Source organism: Elephas maximus, chromosome 1 (assembly GCF_024166365.1).
Source record: "Elephas maximus indicus isolate mEleMax1 chromosome 1, mEleMax1 primary haplotype, whole genome shotgun sequence".
In the NCBI taxonomy this organism is placed as follows: Eukaryota; Metazoa; Chordata; class Mammalia; order Proboscidea; family Elephantidae; genus Elephas; species Elephas maximus.
In genome coordinates, this window is record NC_064819.1 from 232,588,903 (window position 1) to 232,611,320 (window position 22,418).

At 41.6% G+C, this 22,418-nt stretch overlaps 1 protein-coding gene across 1 annotated transcript in view; it reads right to left on the reverse strand.

Annotated features, from left to right (window-relative positions):
- The window catches only part of SLC22A2 (solute carrier family 22 member 2), a 54,739-nt gene that overhangs the window by 14,878 nt on the left and 17,443 nt on the right, over positions 1-22,418 (reverse strand). The window contains exons 3-8 of the mRNA XM_049905062.1: positions 16,590-16,744; positions 13,263-13,431; positions 7,641-7,755; positions 2,655-2,761; positions 1,151-1,365; positions 192-300 (exon numbers count right to left, since the gene is read on the reverse strand). Coding sequence (XP_049761019.1) covers positions 192-300; positions 1,151-1,365; positions 2,655-2,761; positions 7,641-7,755; positions 13,263-13,431; positions 16,590-16,744 — 870 coding nt within the window. The remainder of the gene's footprint in view (positions 1-191; positions 301-1,150; positions 1,366-2,654; positions 2,762-7,640; positions 7,756-13,262; positions 13,432-16,589; positions 16,745-22,418) is intronic.

Genomic DNA, 22,418 nt, shown 5'->3' on the forward strand with positions numbered 1-22,418 from the left:
TTTCTGAATTTTACCCCAGCCTGTAAGTGTGGGAGGTGAACTGTTTGACTTGGCTTCTGTCTTTAAATGTTCTCATCTTCTCCTACACTGTGTGTTAACAAGTAATGTATCCTTACCTTGCACCTGTGATAGTACCTGCCAAGGAACAGATACTCCACCCACTCTCTCTGTGTGATGTAAAATGTACTCACCTAATGAATGTGGGGTACAATTCCGCGCTGACCAGGCAAACCATTTCATAGGCCATTGTAATCCCCATTCTGCCCAGGCAAGCAACTAAAATTTTTAGCCATTGTAGGTCTAAGGGGAAAGAAAAAAAAAAAAAAACAAAAAACCACACCACTTATCCATGATGCACACAATGCTGCTGCTTCAAGGAGTACTCCAGAGGGGCTTTGTGAGGAGCAATTCCACATTCCAGAATGGGAGAGAACACAATTGCTTCTATAGATTCAGACAATGTCAGCAATTCTCTCTCTCTCTTTGTTTTAACCTTAGACACAATTGTCTCTCTTAGCTGTAGACCACAGTAGTTAGTAATGATAGAATTATACCTGTTTCCAAAGTGGGCTGGCTTTAGTCTGTAGAGGTCACCCAAAAGAAACAGCAAAATACATGCATATTTTAAACAATGGCTAATAACTGAGGAATTTAAACCAAGCTCCATATTGCTAATGGGATCCCGTTATACAGGATTTTGTTTCTCTTCATTGAGAAAGCATTTTAAAAAGAAAGAAAGGAACAGAGTAATTGTTTATTGATTGCATTTGCTTGAGTTGTCGCATTTAATCTTCAGGACGATGCAAAGAGGTCAAGGGATTTGCCTAAATAATATCTGGACGTATTAGAATAAGACTGTGATCCTGGGCCCTGCTCTGCCCAAAAGCCCAAACTCTCTGCTTTAGGCCAGTGCTGTGGCCTGAAGCATAGGTCTTCATAGCTTTTCTTCTATTTTACACTGAGAAACGATTGAAAGAAATTGTTCTTAAAGGCAGGGTGGCCACCTGGGTTTACCCAGGAAGATTCTAAATATTGTTCTCTTTCTTTCCAAATTGATTTGAATGATAAATTGCATGCTTATCCTATCAAAGGGTTATGACACTCTCTCTTCTCAGGGCCTTGGAGGACCCCAGCTTGTTCTGAAACTTACCATTAGGGATAAAAGCTGAGACCAGACAGGCTGCCCCTGCCACCATATTCGACGCAGCCCAAGGATATCGGCGGCCGATGCGATCGATGGTGAGAATGATGATGAAGGCAGCTGGGAATTCAACCAGGGCTGAGTAGAAGAAGTCCAGGTAGATGTTGCTCCCTGCAAGGCCCATGTGCATGATGAGGCCTTGGTAGAGAACAGAGCTCGTGAACCTGAGTAAAGAGGAGAGCCCAGGTCACGCTAAGCACTGAAAGCATGTAACCGAAAGGGAGAGACTTCTGGAAAAAATGGGAAGTGATGGTAGACCACCTTTCTTTGTGGTCTTCTTACTGCTATTCCCTCTATCCCATTGTTCTTACATATCTGATACACTGTGGTGGCTGGTTGTGACCCAAAAACCAGAAAAGGGGAGAAAATTAGGATGGCATTCCATGGCCCAACTGAAAGCCAAGAAAGAATTTCTCAATGGTCATAGTGATTTATTTAGTAAAACTATATCGAACTATTAGTGGTTGCTTAATTATTTCTCTTTGTGGTCTTCTAATGGAGTTGGAATCAAGAAGATTTATCAATTATCTCAAATTTCAGAGAAGCAGAAGACCAAATGGGTACAGCCACTTTCTTGATGGTTTGTCTTCTGACCTGATGCAAACAACATTTTGATGCTGTTTCTAGTTTTGCTGACTAAAAATGTTCATTATCTGTAATGCAAAATATGAGGCTAATGAACAGGAGTCATGATTATTCAGAAAAGGAGAGGGGGATAAGGGGGCTGAATGTCACCATTGTATTTTACAAGCAACTGGTGGAGGTTGCTAAATTAATTCCTGATGAACTTTGGTTGTGTCAATGTTGTAAGCCTTCATTTGGCTGGTGTGAAACCCAATGTGCACTGAAAGGAAGTGAGCCTCCTATGAAATGCATAGACCATGGCAAGCAACTCCCAGTTACTGAGAGCAACTGCAGACAGCAGATACAGTGAAGTTCAAGTTACTGGATTGTGATAACAGTGGATTGTTATTGTTCATAAATTGATTTTTTCCCCTCCAGGTAGATGTCTTTTTTCTTGCCAGCCCTGTACGATACGAAGAGATCTACACTCATTTTCAATTAATCAAGGCCAATAGTTCTCAATCTGGCTATATTAGAAATACATTTTAAAATATTGGTTCCTGGGCCCTACCCCAGATCAATTACATCAGTATCTCAGGAGGTGGGGCTCTGGCCTTGGTATTTTTAAATATCCCCAAGCGAGTCTAATGGGAAGTCAAGGTTGAAAACATATGGATCTGTCGTCAGGGACTGTAAACGGATTTCAACATTTGTCTGAGAAAAACGATATTGGAAAACCTGCTATAAATGAGCCACACATTGACGTCCACTGCCAATACTAATCCTGCTATCAGACTGTATTCTGAAGGTGCTGTTGTTCTCTCCCCTTAATGTGGAGGACTGGGGTTAAAAGAAGGTGGGGGATCTTAAAATGAAAAATGTTCCTTACCAGTTGTACATCAAGATCAAAGTGTGCTTCCTTATCTGAGGGGTTCTGACCAAGTCAAGAAATGAAGGGTTCAACTTCTCACCAACTTCCTCATCAGGTCTAAGACTCTAAGAACAGAAACAATAACAGCTTTGTACATCTAATGGTGGTGTCCCTGGGTCATATGTGGAATAACAATAATACCTTACATTTATGGAATGCTTTTTATAATGTGCCCGTACTATACTGAGTTCTTCACACACATCACCTTACTTAATCTTTATAATGATCCTGTAAGTTAGGTTTTATTTTTTTCACATGGTTTTACAGCAGAGGGAACTGGGATACAGAGAAGTTAGGTAATTACACCACATACATAGTGATAATATTTGTAAAGCCCAGTGGAGTAAGATTGAGGCCCAGTCAGCTGCCCACGGGCTGAAGGAATCAGCATCTTCACATATCTGGACCCATTTGTGACCCATCAGGTCGGAAGCTCTGTTCAGGGACCTTGATACTCAGCCCAGTGGCATCAGCATCACCTGGAGCTTGTTTGAAATAGATCGTGGGTCCCACCCCAGATTTACTGAATCAGAATCTTCATTTTCACAAGATCCCCAGTGATTCTATGCACAGATGTAGCAGGTTGAATAGTGTCCCCCCAAATTCATGTCTACCTGGAACCTCAGAATGTGACCTTATTTGGAAATATGGTCTCTGCAGATGTAATCAGTTAAGGATCTTGAGAGGAGATCATTTTGGATTTAAGGTGGGCCCCAAATCTAATGACTGGTATCCTTATAAGGAAAGGACACAGAGAGACACAGAGGGAAGATGGCCAGGTGAAGACGTGGACAGAGATTGGAGTGATGTATCTACAAGCCAAGGAATGCCATTGGAGAGCTGGAAGCCACCAGAAGCATGGGGAGAGGCATGGAATAGATTCTCCCTCAGAGCTTCCAGAAGGAACCAACCCTACTGACACCTTGATTTCAGACTTCTGGACTCCACAATGGTGAGAGAATGAATTTCTGTGTTTTAAGCCACTGAGTTTGTGGTAATTTGTTACAGCAGCCCCAGGAAACGAAAACAAGCGATGTTAAAGTTTGAGAAGCACTGTTGTAACAGAGCACAGTTAGTAGATGATGTAGTTGAGATTCAAACTCTAGGGCAGAACTCTCATACTAACCACTCCACTCTGCCTCCTTCTTAAAAGGCACAACCTGGACTGTATGCAAAAGAATGAGGGACAAGGGGAGAAACCTTCCAGCAAGACTTTGGAGCCATTACGTGAACTCTATCTCCTTTGGTGAGACAAAGATTCACCTGTGCTTTATTTCCTGGCCAACATCTAAAAAGGCCTAAAACTTAAGAATCAGGTTTGAATATCAGTCATCAGACACCAGATAGGAAGTGAAGAAAAGAGGTCTCCACTCAAAAACCCTCATCGTAAATGTCATGTATGTCTCAGGTTCTCATAGGTAATTTATCTTAGGTCCTCATTCAGAAAAGATTCATTCTTATTTAGACATAATTTTCCCATAAGCTAGATTTTCTTTTCCAGCCTTTGTTAGCTGAGATAGGAAGAAAGCCCTGGCAATCTATCCCCGAAAATTCAACAGTGAAAACTCAGTGAATCACAAAAGAATATTGCCCAATATAGGACTAGGTATCGCTTGTTCTGCTGTACCTTGGGGTTCCATGAGTCGAAGCTGACTTGATGGCAGCTAACAGCAACAACACCAATCAGCTGAGAAGGTTTAAGTTAATAGTGGATGAGATCAACTAAAGGCAAAATTTTAAACACAGACAAAATGGGCACTCCAATTATGTGATTCTACTGAAGAACATTTCAAAAAGAACATTTCAAGATCTGTCATGAAGTACAATGCTGTCAGTGATAGAATAATATCAAAAAAACCTACAAGGAAGACCAGTTAATATTATTAACTATTAATAATATTAACAACGATAATACTTAATATTTTTAACTATTATTCAAATTTATGTACCAACCACTAAGGTCAAAGAGAATGAAATTGAAGATTTTTTTTTTACCAACTTCTCCAGTCTGAAATTGATCAAACATGCAATCAAGATGCATTGATAATTACTGGAAACTGGAATGTGAAAATTGGAAACAAAGAAAAAGGACTGGTAGTTGGAAAATATGGCCTTGGTGATAGAATGACACCAGAGATTGCATGATAGAATTTTGCAAGACCAGAAACTTCTTCATTGCAAATACCTTTTTTCAACAACATAAACAATGACTATACATGTGGACCTCGCCAGATGGAATACACAGGAATCAAATCAACTACAACTGTGGAAAGAGACAATAGAAAAGCTCAATATCATTAGTCAGAACAAGGCCAGTGGCTGACTGTGGAACAGACCATCAATTGCTCATGTGCAAGTTCAAGTTGAAGTGAAGAAAATAGAACAAGTCCATGAAAGCCAAAGTATATCCCACCTGAATTTAGAGGCCATCTCAAGAATAGATTTGATGTATTGAACACTAATGACCAAAGACCAGATGAGTTGTGGAATGACATCAAGGACATCACACGTGAAGAAAGCAAGAGGTCATTAAAAAGACAAGAAAGACGTAAAAGACCAAAATGGATGTCAGAAGAGACTCTGAAACTTGCTCTTTTTTTTTTGAGTGGAAGAAATGATGAAGTAATAGACCTGAACAGAAGATTCCAAAAGGGCAGCTCGAGATGACAAAGTAATATATTATAATTAAATGTGCAAAGAGCTGGAGATAGAAAACTAAAAAGGAAGAACACGCCCAGCATTTCTGAAGCTGAAAAAACTGAAGAAAAAATTCAAGCCTGGAGCTGCACTATTGAAGGGTTCTATGGGGGAAAATATTAAACGACAAGGAAGCATCAAAAGAAGATGGAAGGAATACACAGAGTCACTGTACTAAAAAGAACTGGTTGATGTTCAACCATTTCAGGAGGTAGCATATAATCAAGAACTGATGGTACTGAAGGAAGAGGTCCAGGCTGCACTGAAGGCATTGATGAAAAGCCAGGTTCTTGGAATTAACGGACTAATTGAGATGTTTCAACAAATGAATGCAGTGTTGGAAGTTATACCAAGGGAAATTTGGAGGACAGTCACCTGGCCAACCGACTGGAGAAGATCCATATTTGTACCCATTCCAAAGGAAAGCGATCCAACAGAATGTGGAAATTATCAAACAATATCATTAATATCACTCACAAGTAAAATTTTGCTGAAGATCATTCAATAGCAGTTGTAGCGGTACATCAACAGGGAACTGCCAGAAATTCAAGCCAGATTCAGAAGAGGATGCGGAGCCAGGGATATCACTGCTGATGTCAGATGTATCCTGGCTGAAAGCAGAGAATACCAGAAAGATGTTTACCTGTGTTTTATTGACTATGCAAAGGCATTCGACCCTGTGGATCATAAAATTATGGGTAACAGGGTGCAGAGTGGGCATTCCAGAACACTTAATTGTGCTCATAAGAAACCTGTATTTAGACCAAGAGGCAGCTGTTCCAACAGAATGAGGGGTACTATGTGGCATAAAGTTAAGAAAGGTGTGTGTCAGGGTTGTGTTCTTTCACAATACTTATTCAATCTGTGTGCTGAGTAAATAATCTGAGAAGCTGGACTATATGAAGAAGAATGGGGCATCAAGATTGGAGGAAGACTCATTAACAAACTTTGGTATACAGATGATGAAACCTTGCTTGGGGAAAGCAAAGAGAACTTGAAGCACTTACTGATGAAGATCAAAGACCACAGCCTTCAGAATGGATTACACCTCAATATAAAGAAAACAAAAATTCTCATTACCGAACCAACAAGCAACATCATGATAAACTAAGAAAAGATTGAAGTTGTCAAGAATTTCCTTTTTCTTGGATCCACTGTCAAAGCCCATGAAAACAGCAGTCAAGAAATCAAAAGAAGCATTGCACTGGGCAAATCTGCTACAAAAGACCTCTTTAAAATATTTAGAGGCAAGCATATCACTTTAAGGGCTAAGGTGCGGCTGACCTAAGCCATGGTGTTTTTAGTCGCCTCATATGCATGTGAAAGCTGGACAATGAACAAGGAAGACCAAAGAAGAATTCATGACTTTGAATTATGGTGTTGGCAAAGAATATTGAATATCAGAATATTGAATATACCATGGACTGCTAGAAGAACAAATCTGTCTTGGAAGAAGTATAGCCAGAATGCTTCTTAGAAGCAGGGATGGTGAGACTTCGTATCACGTATTTTGGACATGTTATCAGAAGGGACCAGTCCCTGGAGAAGGACATCATCCTTGGTAAAGTAGAGGGTCAGCGAAAAAGAGAAAGTCCCTCAATGAGATGGATTGACACAGTGGGTGAAGCACAGCAATGGTTAGGAGGATGGTGCAGGACCCGGCATTACTTTGTTCTGTTGTACATAGTGTTGCTTTGAGTTGCAACCGACTGGGTGGCACCTAACAACAACAACACTGAATAGGGCAGGGAGTCATTTAAAATATTTTGGGAAAATTCTGATCCAAAACGTTTAAAATTCTAAGAAATTATTTGCATTTGGATAACTATATCCTAACTCATCTCGGAATTTGCCCTGTGTGGAACCTTCTCAGAGTATGCTGGATAAGCACGCAAGCCAGATGCTGGCATACTAAGGGCAAGGGTTGGGCGGGGGGCAGGCAGGGGGAGCTAAATGTTGAGTTGCATGAGATAGAAACTCCTCATTTGATTTTTAAATGATTTTTGGTTCCCTTTTTTTAGGGATTACTGGTTTACTGGGTTACTGGTTTAGGTTTTATGTTTTCTGCCTGTTTAAGACAGTCTACCAAGGAACCTCAAATCTCAGGTGATGAAATATTCTGTTGCATTTTACTACAGGTAGGCAGATACGCGAGGTGAGCTGTCCTTCCTGCTGGTGGTGCCTGCAGTCTCCCAGCCACCACCCTTTCCACTGTTTCCTGACTTGGTGCTGAAGCAGCAGACTCACCTGAAGAGAGGCAGGCAGAGGCTTTCTGTTTTTCTTTGCAATGTGCTTAATGATCTTCATGGCCTTGGCATTTTTGTTCTGGGAGATTAGCCACCTCGGAGACTCGGGGAGGCACCTGGTGGTACAGGGTAATTGTTGGCAGTGCTGTTGCGTGGAGGGGAAATATTACCGAGCACCCCCCACCAATGGTCGGGATCAGATTTCCATGGGGGATCCCACACGGCGAAGTTTTTTAGCAGAAGCTACAACAGAAGCAAAGATTGTGTGAGAAGTACGTGGTTCTTTCCTCCTTCAAATGCTGGTGGTCCCCCCGTCCGGTAGCCTCAGTGTCTCCTCAGAGGTTTCAGCAAAACCACAGGAGCAAGCTACCAAGCAGGGTGTTGCTGAGCACCCCTCTGTGCCATGGGGGTGCAGGGGGAGGCAGGACCACTGGAGTGGGCCCCAGGCTTTGTCGGGTTGCGGACTGACAGAGAACAGGCATGGGGTGGGAATGTGCACATCGTTGTGTGGCGTGGGAGCAGGTAGAATTTTTTTACGCTGAAAGCTGATTTCCCAAGGGATCAGATGAGACTTGGAGATCAGAGGGTGGGAGAACCTCACAGCCAGGCTGCACAGTTTGGGCTTGATTCAGAAGGATGGAGCTCATCAGAAGTCCTTGAGCAGGAGTGCGCCCATTGGAGCCTGAGCCTGGAGAGGATGCTCAGTAGTAGGGTCAGGGTGGGCTGGAGTAGGAGGGACTGGCAGGAGGGAGATGACAGGATGACAGTTAGGGCAGTTGCGGGGTACAGTTAGGAAGGCCCCAGTTGGGATGGTCACCCAGAAAGAAGGGCTACGCTAAGAGGCAGGGCTCAAAAGGCCTGGGGCGGGTGTTTTCGTGGGAGTGCAATGGAGAGGGGAGTCTGGGCAGTTCTCTGGCAAGACTTGCTCTCGGAAGCAGAAACCTGGTGTGCAGAGAACAATCAAGCCACAGCTCACAGTGGCGGCCCCCCCTTTGCTACACTACGTGGAATTTTTCTAGATCACCCCTGGGGCCCAGTGTTTGGCTCAGGCTGCCACAGTTCAGGAAGCACGGAGTCAGCTCAGCTGAACTTCTCCTGATGCAGATGGCCAAGGAGGTAAAGGATTCGGAGGCTAGTCAGAGGAGATAGGAGCCGGACATGCTCAGACTAGGGGTGGAACATTGTCTTGGACTCAGAGAGTATATCCAGATAGTTAAAGAACTGTTGGGTAGAATATGCAGTCAATTTTTGTTACTTGGCAGTCAGTGTGTTCTAGAAAGTCACTGCCAACACCAAATTAGTGAATACTGAATCATCACTCCTAGGGGAAATATGGAGTTAGGTTTCTGCAAGCTTCTGAGGAACAATGTTTTCTCAACCAATGAATACATAACCTTGTTTTTGTTTGTTGTTGTTGTTAGCTGCTGTTAAGTCAGTTCTGACTCATAGCGACCCTATGGACAACAGAATGAAACATTGCCATCCTCACAATTGTTGTTATGCTTGAGCCCACTGCTGCAGCCACTATGTCCATCCATCTTGTTGAAGGTCTTCCTCTTTTTCACTGACCCTCTGCTTTAGCAAGCATGGTGTCCTTCTCCAGGGACTGGACTATTTAAAGTGTTTCTGTTTGAAGACACTAATTTAATATATATTAGTGATTCATTAGCATTGAACTAAGGAGTCCCTGGGTGGTGCAAATGGCTGAGTGCTTGACTTCTAGCTGAAAGGCTGGTGGTTCAAAACCATGTAGAGGCTATTCAAAACCACCCCAGAAGAAAGCCCTGGCAATCTGCTTCCAAAAGATTACAGCCTTGAAATCCTTAGGGAGCACAGTCCTACTCCGCCCACACGGGGTCACCAGGAGTTACAGTCAACTCAGCAACGCATCAAAACTCATGGCCGACAGCACTACAGCTCAGGCCTCAGTGAAGCTTTTCAAACACATTTTCTCTAGAAGGCACATCACAGTCTTCCTGAGCTTAGGAACTCTGGGCAGCACTTTCTGAACTATGCTTGGGGGCCATTTTAAACAGTCAAATCACCAACTAAAACCACAAAAGTGTAAAAAACATGGCACTAAACAGACCACAAAAAGAACCCTTATTTACAGTATGAGAGCTGAAACAAGAAGGCAGATCCTTGCCTTGTAGAACCTCAGCTGGGAATATATACATTGGGCGGCTCAAATTTTTGCCACTCTGCTCATGTCCACAAACTGCCCTGAAAGTGCTATGAGTATTGACTTTGGAGTTACAAATAAATTTTAGCAAGTAGGTGAATTCACATATACAAAATCCATGGATAATGAGGATCAATTATAAATTAAACTAAATTTTTTGAAGTCCCAAGTATAAAACTGGGGACACCGGATAAAAATCACAGGAATGTAAATTCTGGTTCAATAGAAAATCTCTTTAATAAGAGCTTTGGGTTCTACAGTAAACTGGCTTGCTTTATGATAAAGGAAGTTTATCCATGGTAATGTTCAAGCGAAGCGTGGAAGATCATCCATTAGGGCATTACTAATGGGTGTCCCGGCCCTGGGCAGGAAGCTGGACCTGATGGCCCCTAAGGCTATGACCTTAAGAGCTCACAGTCTAGAGGGCAGACATCAAGTAATGCAATGTCTACTGGGCAGTTGATTACAGCACACAATGATACATGAAGGTTACAGAGATACATGCACAATGTCACCAAGCCTAGGACACTGTGGCAGGCCAACTGAGGAAGTCTTCTTAGCGGGGTAGTGCTCGAGTTAAATCCCCCCTCCTGTGATGTCCATAGCACCCTCCTCTTCTAGAACACCTTTCTCTCTAATGGTTCCATCTCAGTCTTCTTTAGACCTGGCCCCTCTTCCTCTGCTTGGCTCTCACATATTGTTTTCCAGAGTTCCGACCATATCCCCTTCTTTTCCCAACTCTGTTTGCTCCAAGTGATCCCATCTATTCCCATAATTACAACAAAGACATGCCTAAATTTTAATTGATTTCCAGATACTTAAATTTAATTGCTTCTGAATATCTGCATGTAGATGTCCTTCCAGAACCCCAAATTCAGCATATCCAAAGCTAAACCCACCTTCTTTCCTTCCAAACCTGCTTCTCCTTCTGTGTTCCTTATTTCTCTGAGTGACACCTCCACTAAATACAGACACACAGGACTAAACTCTCGATACCCTCCCAGCAGACACCTCCATTCTCTGAACCTTCACAGTCTATCACCAAGCTCTGTCTCTGCCACCTATTAAAGTTGTTTCTAATGTCTTCTTCTTCATACCCACAACTTTTGTCTTAATTCAGCCCTTGTCATCTCTTGCAAGGACCATCACAGGAGTTTCCTGACTGGTCTCCCCGCCTCCATTCTTCCCCCATAACACCCTTTTTCCACTCTGCATCTTGAGTGATCTTTCAAAAATGCAAACTGCATCTGGAGCATTTGTAGGATGGTAAGTAAACTCATTTTGATCTTAGTGAGAGTGAGAGTGGCAAGAGGAAGTGCGTTGGATGTCATGAGAGCTCAGATAACAGATGGGTCTTTTTTTGTCATGCTAAAGCATCAGGTCTTTATTCTGAGGGACAAACCCATCAAAAGACTTCCAGGCAGAGAGTGACATGCTGGAGCTGGGTTTTTGGAATGAAGGGTGGAGACCAGCTGGGAGTCTATGACAGCAATATAAGCAAGATATAATGTTTTCCTGATGAGATGGATTGACATAACAGCTGGAATAAGGGACTCAAACACGTCAATGATCATTAAGATGGCACAGGACTGGGCAACGTTTCTTTCTGTTGTACATAAGGTCACCATGAGTCAGAGTCACCTTGATGACTAACAATCACAACAACGGAAATGGGGGGGTTCAGAGACATAAATGAGGCAAAATCAGATACAATGAGAGGAGGAGGAGGAAGGAGGTAAGAATTACTCCCAGTGTTGTACTGGCTTTTGGAGGAGGAACGGGCTTCCAGGGCAGGGCTGAGATGTTTCATTCCTAGGGAAGACACAATGGGGAGAATAGTGGATGCGTCCAGGAGGAACTGAATATGTGCGTGTGTTGCCTGAGAGAGAGCTTGGTCTGGTAGTCCAGCACCAATCTTCAAGCCATGGTCTAACGAGCCCTGGTAGCGCAGTGGTTAAGCACTGGGCTGCTAACCAAAAGGTCAGCAGTTCGAACCCACCAGCCACTCTGTGGGAGAAAAATGAAGCAGTCTGCTTCTATAAAGATTACAACCTTAGAAACCCTATGGGGGCAATTCTACTCAGAATCAACTTGATTGCGATGGGGTTTTTGGTTTTGATAGCCGTGGTCTTGTAACTGGCAAAAAATAATTGGATGGGACTAGGCAAATAAGGTGGCTGTGGCCCACCAAGAGGATTGGACAGCTTTTCTAAGCAACTAGGGTACATGGGACCTTTGTGGGGGTATAACTATGCAAAGAAGTTGCATCAAACCCTTGCAGGGAATTGGTTAGTTCATGATCTTGCACACCAATTCCCTGCCCACCTTGAAATTGATGAGGGGCTTGCTATATAACCAGCTTCCCTGACAGAGCTTTTAGGGAGAGATATGGAGGGAGAGAGAGAAGGGGCTGTAATGCTGAAGGATGCAAGAGACCACGGGAGATGGCGTGGCAAGAGCAGCAGCGGTGAGGGCGATGAGAAGCAGGGACTAGCGAGAGACGGCTGCAGTGGGCTTCCCCGCCAACAGAGCGAGGCAGCAGCAGACTGAGAAGGAGCCAACCTAATTGAAGAACTGTAGCCTGAGTTATTCCTGTTACTTTCAAGTTGATTCTGATCCTGTATTGTAACCTGTTACGTCCCCAATAAACCCCATAAGCACAAGTACAGTTTTCAAGTTCCGTGAGCCATTGCAGTGAATTATAGCACCCAAAGACGGGAGGACGAGGATGGAGCCAGGTAGGTGGTGTCAGAGTTGATGGAGTGGTACAGCAGATTCAAAAATTCGGGCACCTGGGACTTCTTTAACCTCTGCCTCAGAGGAATCGGCTTTGTGCTGATCCTTCTAAAAGAAATTATTCTTTTAACCCCCTTTGCTTTATTTCAGATAACCTTAGGGGTTCCTAATAGTGACTGCTGTCTTCCATGTGTTTTCCTTGGTCAGGAATGACGAATGTATTTCACTTCTCTGACTGTGGCTACTCTGATTGATTGATCTTGTCTGTCGGGAGCATCATGTTGACCTTACCTGGGATAAAGCCTGCTGTGATTGATTGGGGATGTCTGCCTTGTCTGTGGGTATGGGGAGGTGGTGACATGAGGGCCATGCTCTGCCTTCTCTACCCTGAAGATCCTTCTAAGGAGGGATAGAATAGCAACAGTAATATTGTCCATCTCTTCAAAGTATCTGCAGTCCAAATTGTATCACAGTGGCTAGAGGCTAATTTAAATACAAAATAAATACAGTGGAATGAAAGATCCAGGTCATAAAAAAAAAAAAAATTAAGCCCAAAGTGAAAAAAAAACATTTCATTTCCAGAGGGGGAGACAGGTTGAGTGAAGGAAATCTTAGAACTTGGAAGGATGGCATGTACTAGGGATGATGGCCTTTTAGCAAAAGAATACATTTTGATGTACCTCCTTTTTGTTCAAACGAACTTACCAGTAATAGAGCAAGAAGCAGAAGTTGGGCAGAGTAACTGTGAACTGCAGCCACCTCCAGTAAGGAAGTGCGTACGCCACCCCGGCAAGCACCAGGAGCCCAACAGTGAAGGAGATTTGGTAACAAATCCCTACTGTTCTCCTGTAGCTCAGCCCGACAAATTCTGTGACTGCAGAGAAAATTCAAAGGGTCAAAGCAAGTCAGTCAAACAGTCAGTTCGCTGGCCAAGTATGGGGAAACTAGAATGACTACCTCAAGAAAAGAGTCCAAATTCTAGAATTTTTAATATAGTTCTCTGGAAATTTTTAAATGTTCTTTGGGGCCTATTTTATTGTTGTTATAGTTATTGCTATTGCACTAATTAATGTAAAAACTTATAGATCTTACATTAAACCAAATAATCAAACCCGTTGCAGTCAAGTTGATTCCAACTCACGGCAACCCTGTAGGACAGAGTAGATCTGCCCCATAGGGTTTCCACGGAGTGGCTGGTGGATTCAAACTGTTGACCTTTTGGTTAGCAGCTGAGCTCTTAATCACTGCACCACCAGGACTCCACGTAGATGGGATAAAAGGCATGCCAAGATGAGCAAAAACACTTGAATTATGGAATAATTTAAAGGGCAAATTCAGTTGTGTTTCAGATACACACCCAGAATTTTGACCTTGAGTAATAAGGCAGTGGTAATTCAAGACCTGAATAAATGAATCAAAACCTGAATTTAGGCTGTAGGTGATGTCTATGTAAATGAGCACTGACCATAACTTGTTCTCTTACATCGGTTAAACATTTTCCTTGCAATTCTGTTAATTTGCTTAAGTGGTTTGGAAACCTAGAAACCTAGACATGTGCTGGAGCCAGCTAGTTGTGGCTTGCAAGAACTGATTTTTCAATTTTCAGAAATTTTACAAGCTGGTTATTAAATCCATTGGTATCTTGAAAACAGCCATAGTAAGAGTATTTACACTATGGAAATTGGAAAACACTACACATCAGGGCTTTTTTATTTCCCAAGAGCAGTCTCCCAGCACATCACTGCACAAGACATAATAATCAGCTTTATCCTATCCTATGAATACAACAGGACAGACAAATGAGGTCCACGGTACATGGAATTAGGGAGTAGTTGTTTTGATAACAAAAGCATACTTGAATCAAAATTTCAGATATTTCACAAACCACAGAGTTTTTGGCTTAAATACTAGGCAAACAAGTTAAAAACTTCAACTATTTATAAGCCAAATAGAAATGCATGCTAAAAATATTTCTATAAATGACTGTGAATTATCCTAGAGTATTTCAAAACAAAGCTAAGCAGAATTATGTAAGTGTTCAGTAAACAGAGAAACCTGTCTTTCAGAGTGGTGGGGGTCATGGATGGGGTTGAAGGGAGGTGGGGTAGAAAGAGGTGGAGTAGCAAGATGAACCCCAAGGACACTTCAGAGGACTGGGGAAGAGATTAATGAGAGGATGCTGAAATTAACTTTTGCTGAAATTTACATTTGCACAATTTCGTTCTATACATTATATCTTCTAGGAACCATTATTTCCCTTACTGACCAAACATTTATTGGGTGCCTATCAGAGGCATATCTTAAGTATGGCAGGTATGACAATATCCTGGGTGCTACTTGAAGGGGGGTGCCATTGAGCACTTTCTAGTAACACTGTATGGCCCAACGTCCTTCCTCAAGCATGGTAGGCACAGAGGCATGGCAATGGGGGTGCAGGAGGGGGACTTGCCCCTGGACACAAGCCCAAGCGAGCACCAGGAGAGGTGCAGAGTGGCATTCTGAGATGCCAAAAATATGAAAGGTGCCTGGCTGAGGCAGCTGGACAAGAGAGGGGAAGGTGTTCCTGTTGACACATCACTGCTATCAACGCCTATTCATCTTGAAATGGGGGGTGATGGGCAACTTAGACGTTGCCCCTGGGTGCTCGTTACCCTCGCTACAGGCCTGCAGGGATGCAACTTCAGTGTTTGTCATAGGTGCTATTTTCTGGAGATACACCGCTGCCTACTATGGCAGAGATAGTATTAAGCACTGTCTTCTCTTTATTTCACAGAATTCCCCCCGGTAACTTGCCAGGTAAAACTGTACACATACATGTTCTAGTTTTTTCATGTATAATGAGAGCTTTATATATATATTTTCTAGGTAATTTCTAAGCATCCATTTCCCTTTGTGTGAACGCTATTTGAATGTAGCTGAGGGGAAAGTAATGGTGAGGCTAATTCCTAAGATCTAATGACGATGGTTTTCAGTCATCATCAACAATGGACTTAAATATATCATCAGTCATGAAGATAGTACAGGACTGGGTAATATTTGATTCTGTTGAACATAAGCTGGCCATGAGTCGGAGCCAACTTAATGGTAACTAAAGACAATGATGATGTTGGTAATTTCTCTTAATATTGCTCTAAAAGATACCATGCTGTTAGGATTGAAATATTCCTGCTCCTACAAATGGTTTACAGAGTAGACTGCCTACAGTACTTGTATTCTTGGTTTTCTTGTATATATATTGAGGATAATTGTGGTTTGCTAGAATTGGCAAAGAATATTGAATATACCGTGGACTAACAAAAGAATGAACAAATCTTGAATATACCGTGGACTAACAAAAGAATGAACAAATCTGTCTTGGAAGAAGTACGACCAGAATATTCCTTAGAAGCAAGGATGGTGAGACGATGTCTTACATACTTTGGACATGTTGTCAGGAGAGATCAGTCTCTGGAGAAAGACATCATGCTTGGTAAAGTACAGGGTCAACAAAAAAGAGGAAGACTCTCAATGAGGTGGATTGACACAATAGCTGTAAGAATGGGCTCAAGCATAACAATTGCAGGCATGGTACGGGATTGGGCAGTGTTTCATTCTGTTGTCCACAGAATTGCTATGAGTTGGAACTGACTTGACAGCACCTAACCACAACAGAGTGGTTTTATGAAAAGTAGTAAAGCCCTTTATAAATCTACCATACCTCCCATGACTGCATCTTTTTATGAATAGGCCTCGTAGGTTAGATTTTCTCTCTATGTAATAATCCAGGGTACAGAAGACAGAAATTCCAAGAGAGTTATATAAGAATCCAGGTAGCATGATGTTTACCCTCATTTGTGTCTTCATTGTTTTCTTAATAGGAGGAATGCAGAATAAGTTGACTGAAAAGATTTTAGAAATTCTTTTGATACAGAAAAAAATATCTCTCAACATTGCCTTGAACTGGGTCCAGTTTCTGAGCAGTTATCCCCCACCGGCTATATTTTGGCAGCCAAGTCCCTTTGCTCTCTCAGCTGCAAAGACAAGCATGCTTACTCAGGATGTAGCTGATTAGCCAGCCTGCCTTGCTGACCAGTCCTTGGATCAGGCGAAAAGTGAGCGTCCATATGTAGGTGGGTGAGATGGCCACAAGGACACCAGACGCAGCGTTTATGAGGATTGTGATTAAGAGGCAGGGCTTACGGCCAAACCTGCAGGTAGAAAACAAACAGAAACATGAAATAGAATCAGATTCGTTGAGGTTGTGAAGAATTCATGGAGGTTATGGACATCCAAAAGATGGCCGAGGCTAATTCTTAATTATGGAAATCTAGAGGGAATGGATGGATACTCACGGAGAGGACCCATAACTTCAGGAGGCTGGGTTCAGGACTTTTCATCAGTGTACTACATATAAATTTTAAGTACAATGAGCCACATTCACCCCAGGACCAAAGTAACTCCACCTCAACCCCACACTTGGGAGGTGATTTAGGAAGAGGGGCGATTCTTACAGGCCACCCAGTGCTGAATGCCTTCAGGCCTGTCTGGGTCTTGCATCATCATATGAGCTGGGGCCTTTGCACTAACAGTTCTCAACCATCTACCCAATCAAGACAGTATTTGCTTTGGAACAAACAAAATTCAGTGTTCAATATAGTCCCCCATCTATGATCAGTACTGCTTCTGGACTTAGTGGTATTTGTGTGTTTCCATGGAAATTCTTTGGTGACACACTGTCATTACCTCCCATTTTCCGTCCTATGGGTGTTTTAAGGAGTAGGATAGTAGGAAAGTGTTATAGATTGAATTGTGTCCCCCACAAAGATGTGTTGAAATCCTGACTCCTGTATCTGTGAATGTGACCTTGTTGGGAAATAGGTTCTTTCTTTGAAGATATATTCAGTTTACCTAATGAGCTCATTCTGGAGTAGAAAAACCAAACCAAACCTTTTGCCTTTGAGTTGATTCTGACTCATAGTGACACTATGAGGAAGAGTAGAACTCCCCCATAGGGTTTTTAAGGAGCAGCTAGTGGATTCAAACTGCTGATCTTTTGGTTAGCAGCCAAGCTCATAACCACTGCGCCACCATAGGGCCTAATTCTTTCTCAGTTGTGTCTTGTAAAAGGGGGTGAACACCTAGCCAGAGCAATAAGACAAGAAATAGAAATAAAAGATATCCAGATTGGAAAAGAAGAAGTAAAATTATCTCTATTTGCAAATGACATGATCCTATTTATCAAAAACCCAGAGTCTGCAAGAAAGCTTCTAGAGCTAGTAGAGAAATTTTGCAAAGTTGCAGAGTACAAGATGAACAAACAAAAATCAGCTGAGTTTCTCTATACCAGCAATGAGAAATCTGAAAGGGAAATTAGGGAGATGATCCCATTTACAATAGTATCTAAGAGAATAAAATACCTAGGAATAAATTTAACTAGAGATACAATGAAAATTATGAAACACTGCTGAAAGAGATTAAAGAAGACGTAAATAAATGGAAGGATGTTTCTTACTCATGGATTGGAAGATGTAATACTGTTGAGATGTCAATACTACCCAAAACAATCTTTAGATTCAATACAATCCCAGTCAAAACCCCAACAACCTGAACTTTATATAGATTGGCAAGAGGTCCCGAATAGCTAAAACAATGTTGAAAGAGAAGACCAAAGTAGGAGGACTCACACTTCCTGGTTTTAAAACATACAGCTACAGTAACCAAAACAGCTTGGTACTGGTATAGCACTAGACACATAGACCAATGGAATAGCATTGAGAGTCCAGAAATTAACCCACAGATCTATGGTCAACTGATTTTTTAATTTTATTTTATTGTGTTTTAGATGAATGTTTACAGGGCAAATTAGTTTTTCATTAAAAAAACTTATACACAAATTGTTTTGTGACATTGGTTTCACTCTCCCCTTTTCCCTTTATGCCCTGGGTTCTCCATGTCTGTTTGTCCAGTTTCTCTGTCCTGTTGGGCCTTTTTGTCTTTCCCTTTTGGGCAGGTGTTGCCCATTTTGTCTCAAATGATTGGTTGAACTAAGAAGCATGTTCCTCACATGTTATTGTTTGTTTGATAGGCCTGTCTAATCTTTGGCAGGAAGGTGGACTTTGGGAGTGGCTTCAGTCCTGAGTTAGCAGGGTGTCTGGGGGCCATGGTCTCGGGGGTTCCTCCAGTCTCTGTCAGACCAGTAAGCAGTAAGTCTGGTCTTTTTTTTTGTGTGTGTGAATTTGAATTTTGTTCTACATTTTTCTCGCACTCCAACTGGGACCCTCTATTGTGATCCCTGTTAGAGCGGTTGTGGTGGTAGCCGGGCACCATCTAGTTCTTCTGGGATCAGGCTGATAGAGGCTGTGGTTCATGTGGTCCATTAGTCCTTTGGACTAATATATTCCTTGTATCTTTGGTTTACTTCATTCTTCTTTGCTCTAAATGTGATGGGGTCAATGGATATATCTTAGGTGGCCGCTCGCAAGCTTTCAAGACTCCAGATGCTACTCACCAAAGTGGAATGCAGAACATTTTCTCTATAAACTATGTTATGACAATTTGCCTAGGTGTTCCCTGAAACCATGGTTCCCAGCCCTCAGCCCCCAAAACTTGGTCTCTTAAAGCATTTCGATGCATCTAGGAAGCTTCTATGACTTTGCTTTGATCAAGTTGTGCTGCCTTCCCTTATATTGTGTGTTGTCTTTCCCTTCACCTAAGTTAACTTGTCTACTATCTAGTTAGTGATTTCCCTTTCCTATCCCCCCCACCACTTGTAACCATTAAAGAATGGTTTTGTTTTTTTTTTCTGTGTGTAAACCATTTCTTCAGTTTTTATAATAGTGGTTTCATACAATATTTGTCCTTTTGTGATTGACTTATTTCACTCACAATAATGCCCTTCAGATTCGTCCATGTTGTGAGATGTTTCGTGGATGATTCAGTCTTTATTGTTGCATAGTACTCCATTGTGTGTATGTATCATAATTTGTTTATTAATTCATCTGTTGATGGGCAGTTAGGTTGTCTCTTTTTACTATTGTGAATAATGTTGCAATGAACATAGGTTTGCATATATCTATTAGTGTGATGGCTTTTATTTTCTGGGATATATTCTTAGGAACGGGATTGCTGGATCGTATGGTATTTCTGTTTCTAGCTTTTTAAGGAGGCACTGTATCATTTTCTAGAGTGGTTATACCATTTTGCATTCCCACCAGCAGTGCATAAGAGTTCCAATCTCCCCACAACCTCTCCAATATTTGTTATTTTCTGTTTTCTTTTTTTGCTGGCTTCCGCAGTATATTTTCTGTTTTTTGATTCTTGCCGTCAATGTCAGGATGAGATGGTATCTCATTGTCGTTTTGATTTGCATTTCACTAATGGCTAATGATCGCAGGCATTTCCTCATGAGTCTGTTAGCCTCCTGAATTTCTTTGGTGAAGTGTCTTTCATATCCCTTGCTCATTTTTTAATTGGATTATTTGTCTTTTTGTTATTGGGGCGTCGAAGTATTCTACAGGTTTTAAAGATTAGACCCTTGTTGGATATGTTGTAGCCAAAATTTTTTCCCAGTCTGTAGGTTCTCTTTTTACTCTTTCAGTGAAGTCTTTTGATGAGCATAAGTGTTTAATTTTTAGGCACTCCCAGTTATTTAGTTTATCTTCTGGTGTTTGTGCATTGTTAGTTATGGTTTATATTTTATTTATGCCATGTATTAGGGCCCCTAGCATTGCCCCTATTTTTTCTTCCATGATCTTTAGTCTTTTAGGTTTTATATTTAGGTTTTCATCCATTTTTAGTTAGTTTTTTGTCTGGTGTGAGATATGTGCTCTGTTTCATTTTTTTTTACAGAGGGAAATCCAGTTTTGTCAGCACCATTTGTTAAAAAGACCATCTTTTCCCCATTTAATGGACTTTGGACCCTTGTCAAAGATCAACTGACCATAGGTGGATGGATTTATATCTGGATTCTTGACTCTGTTCCATTGGTCTATGTGTCGTTGTGCCAGTACCAGGCTGTTTTGACTAACGTAGCTGTGTAATAGTTCTGAGATCAGGTAGTGATCTACTTTGTTCTTTTTCTCCAGTAATGCTTTGCTTATCCAGGACCTCTTTCCTTTCCATATAAAGTTGGTGATTAGTTTTTCCGTCTCATTAAAGAATGCTGGTGGTATTTGGATCAGGGTTACGTTATATCTGTAGATGGCTTCGGGTAGAATTGATATTTTCACAAAGTTGAGTCTTCCCATCCATGAGTATGGTATGTTTCTCCATATATGTAGGTATCTTTTGGTTTCTTACAATAGTGTTTTGTAGTTTTCTTTGTATAGGGCTTTCACGTCCTGGTTATGTTTATTCTTAAGTATTTTATCTTTTTAGAGGCTATTATAATTGGTTGTGGAGCCCTGGTGGCACAGTGGTTAAGAGCTCAGGCTGCTAACCAAAGGATCAGCAGTTTGAGCCTACCAGCTGCTCCTTGGAAACCCTTTGGGGCACTTCTGTTCTGTCCTATCTGGTTGCTATGAGTCAGAACCAACTCAATGGCAACAGGTTTGGTTATTTTTGGTTTATAAATGGTATTGGTTTCCTGATTTCCTTTTCGAAGTTCTCTTGTTGGTGTATAGGAATCCAACTGATTTTTGTATGTTGATCTTATATCCTGCTACTTGGCTGAATCTTTCTATTAGTTCCAGTAGTTTTCTTGTGGAATCTTTGGGGTTGTCTATGTATAGTATCATATCATCTGAGAATAGGAATAGTTCTACTTTTTCCTTACCAATTTGGATGCCCTTTCTTTTTTTTCCTTATTGTTTTAGCTAAGATTTCCAGCACAATGTTAAATGTGAGTGAAGATAAAGGGCATCCTTGTCTTGTTCCCATTCTCAAGGTAGTGCTTCCAGCCTCTCTCCATTGAAAATGATGTTGTCTGTTGGTTTTGTGGAATTTCCCTTCTATTCCTATTTTATTGAGAGTTTTTATCAGTTTTTTTTTTTTTTTTTAAATCAGGAGTGAGTTTTAGACTTTATCAAATGCCTTCTCTGCGTTGACTGAGAAATCATGTGATTCTTTTCTTTCATTCTATTTATGTGGTGGATTATGTTGATTGATTTTCTAATTTGAACCATCCTTGCATAGCCAGTATGAATCCCACTTGGTCACAGTGTTTTAATTATTGTTTTTCATATGATGCTGAATTCCGTTGGCTAGAATTTTGTTAAGAATTTCTGCATCTATACTCATAAGAGCTATTGGTCTGTAATTTTGTTTTTTTGTGGTGTCTTTGCCTGGCTTTGGTTTCAGGGTTATGCTGGCTTCATAGAATGAATTTGGGAGTTTTCCTTCCTTTTCTGTGCTCTGAAATAGTTTGAGTAGTACTGGTGTGAGCTCTTCTCTAAATATTTGGTAGAATTTTCCAGCAAAGCTATCTGGGCCATGGCCTTTTTCTTTTTTGTCTGGATTTTCTTTTTTTAAACTTTTGTTGTACTTTAGATGAAGCTTTACAGAACAAACTAGTTTCTCATCAAAAAATTAGTACTCACACTTTTCTACGACATAGGTTAACAAACCCACGACATGTCAACACTCTCCCTTCTCAATCCTGGGTCTTCTATTACCGGCTTTCCTGTTCCTCCTGCCTTCCAGTCCCTGCCCCAGGATTGGTGTGCCCCTTTAGTCTTGTTTTGTTCCATTGGCCTGTTCAATCTTTGGCTGAAGGGTGAACCTCAGGACTGACCTCATTACTGAGCTGAAAGGGTGTCTGGAGGCCATACTCTCAGGGCTTCTCCAGTCTCTGTCAGGCCAGCAAGTATTCTTTATAAACTATGTTATGCCAATTGAGCTAGATGTTCCCCAAGATCATGGCCCCCACAGCCCTCAGGGCAGCAA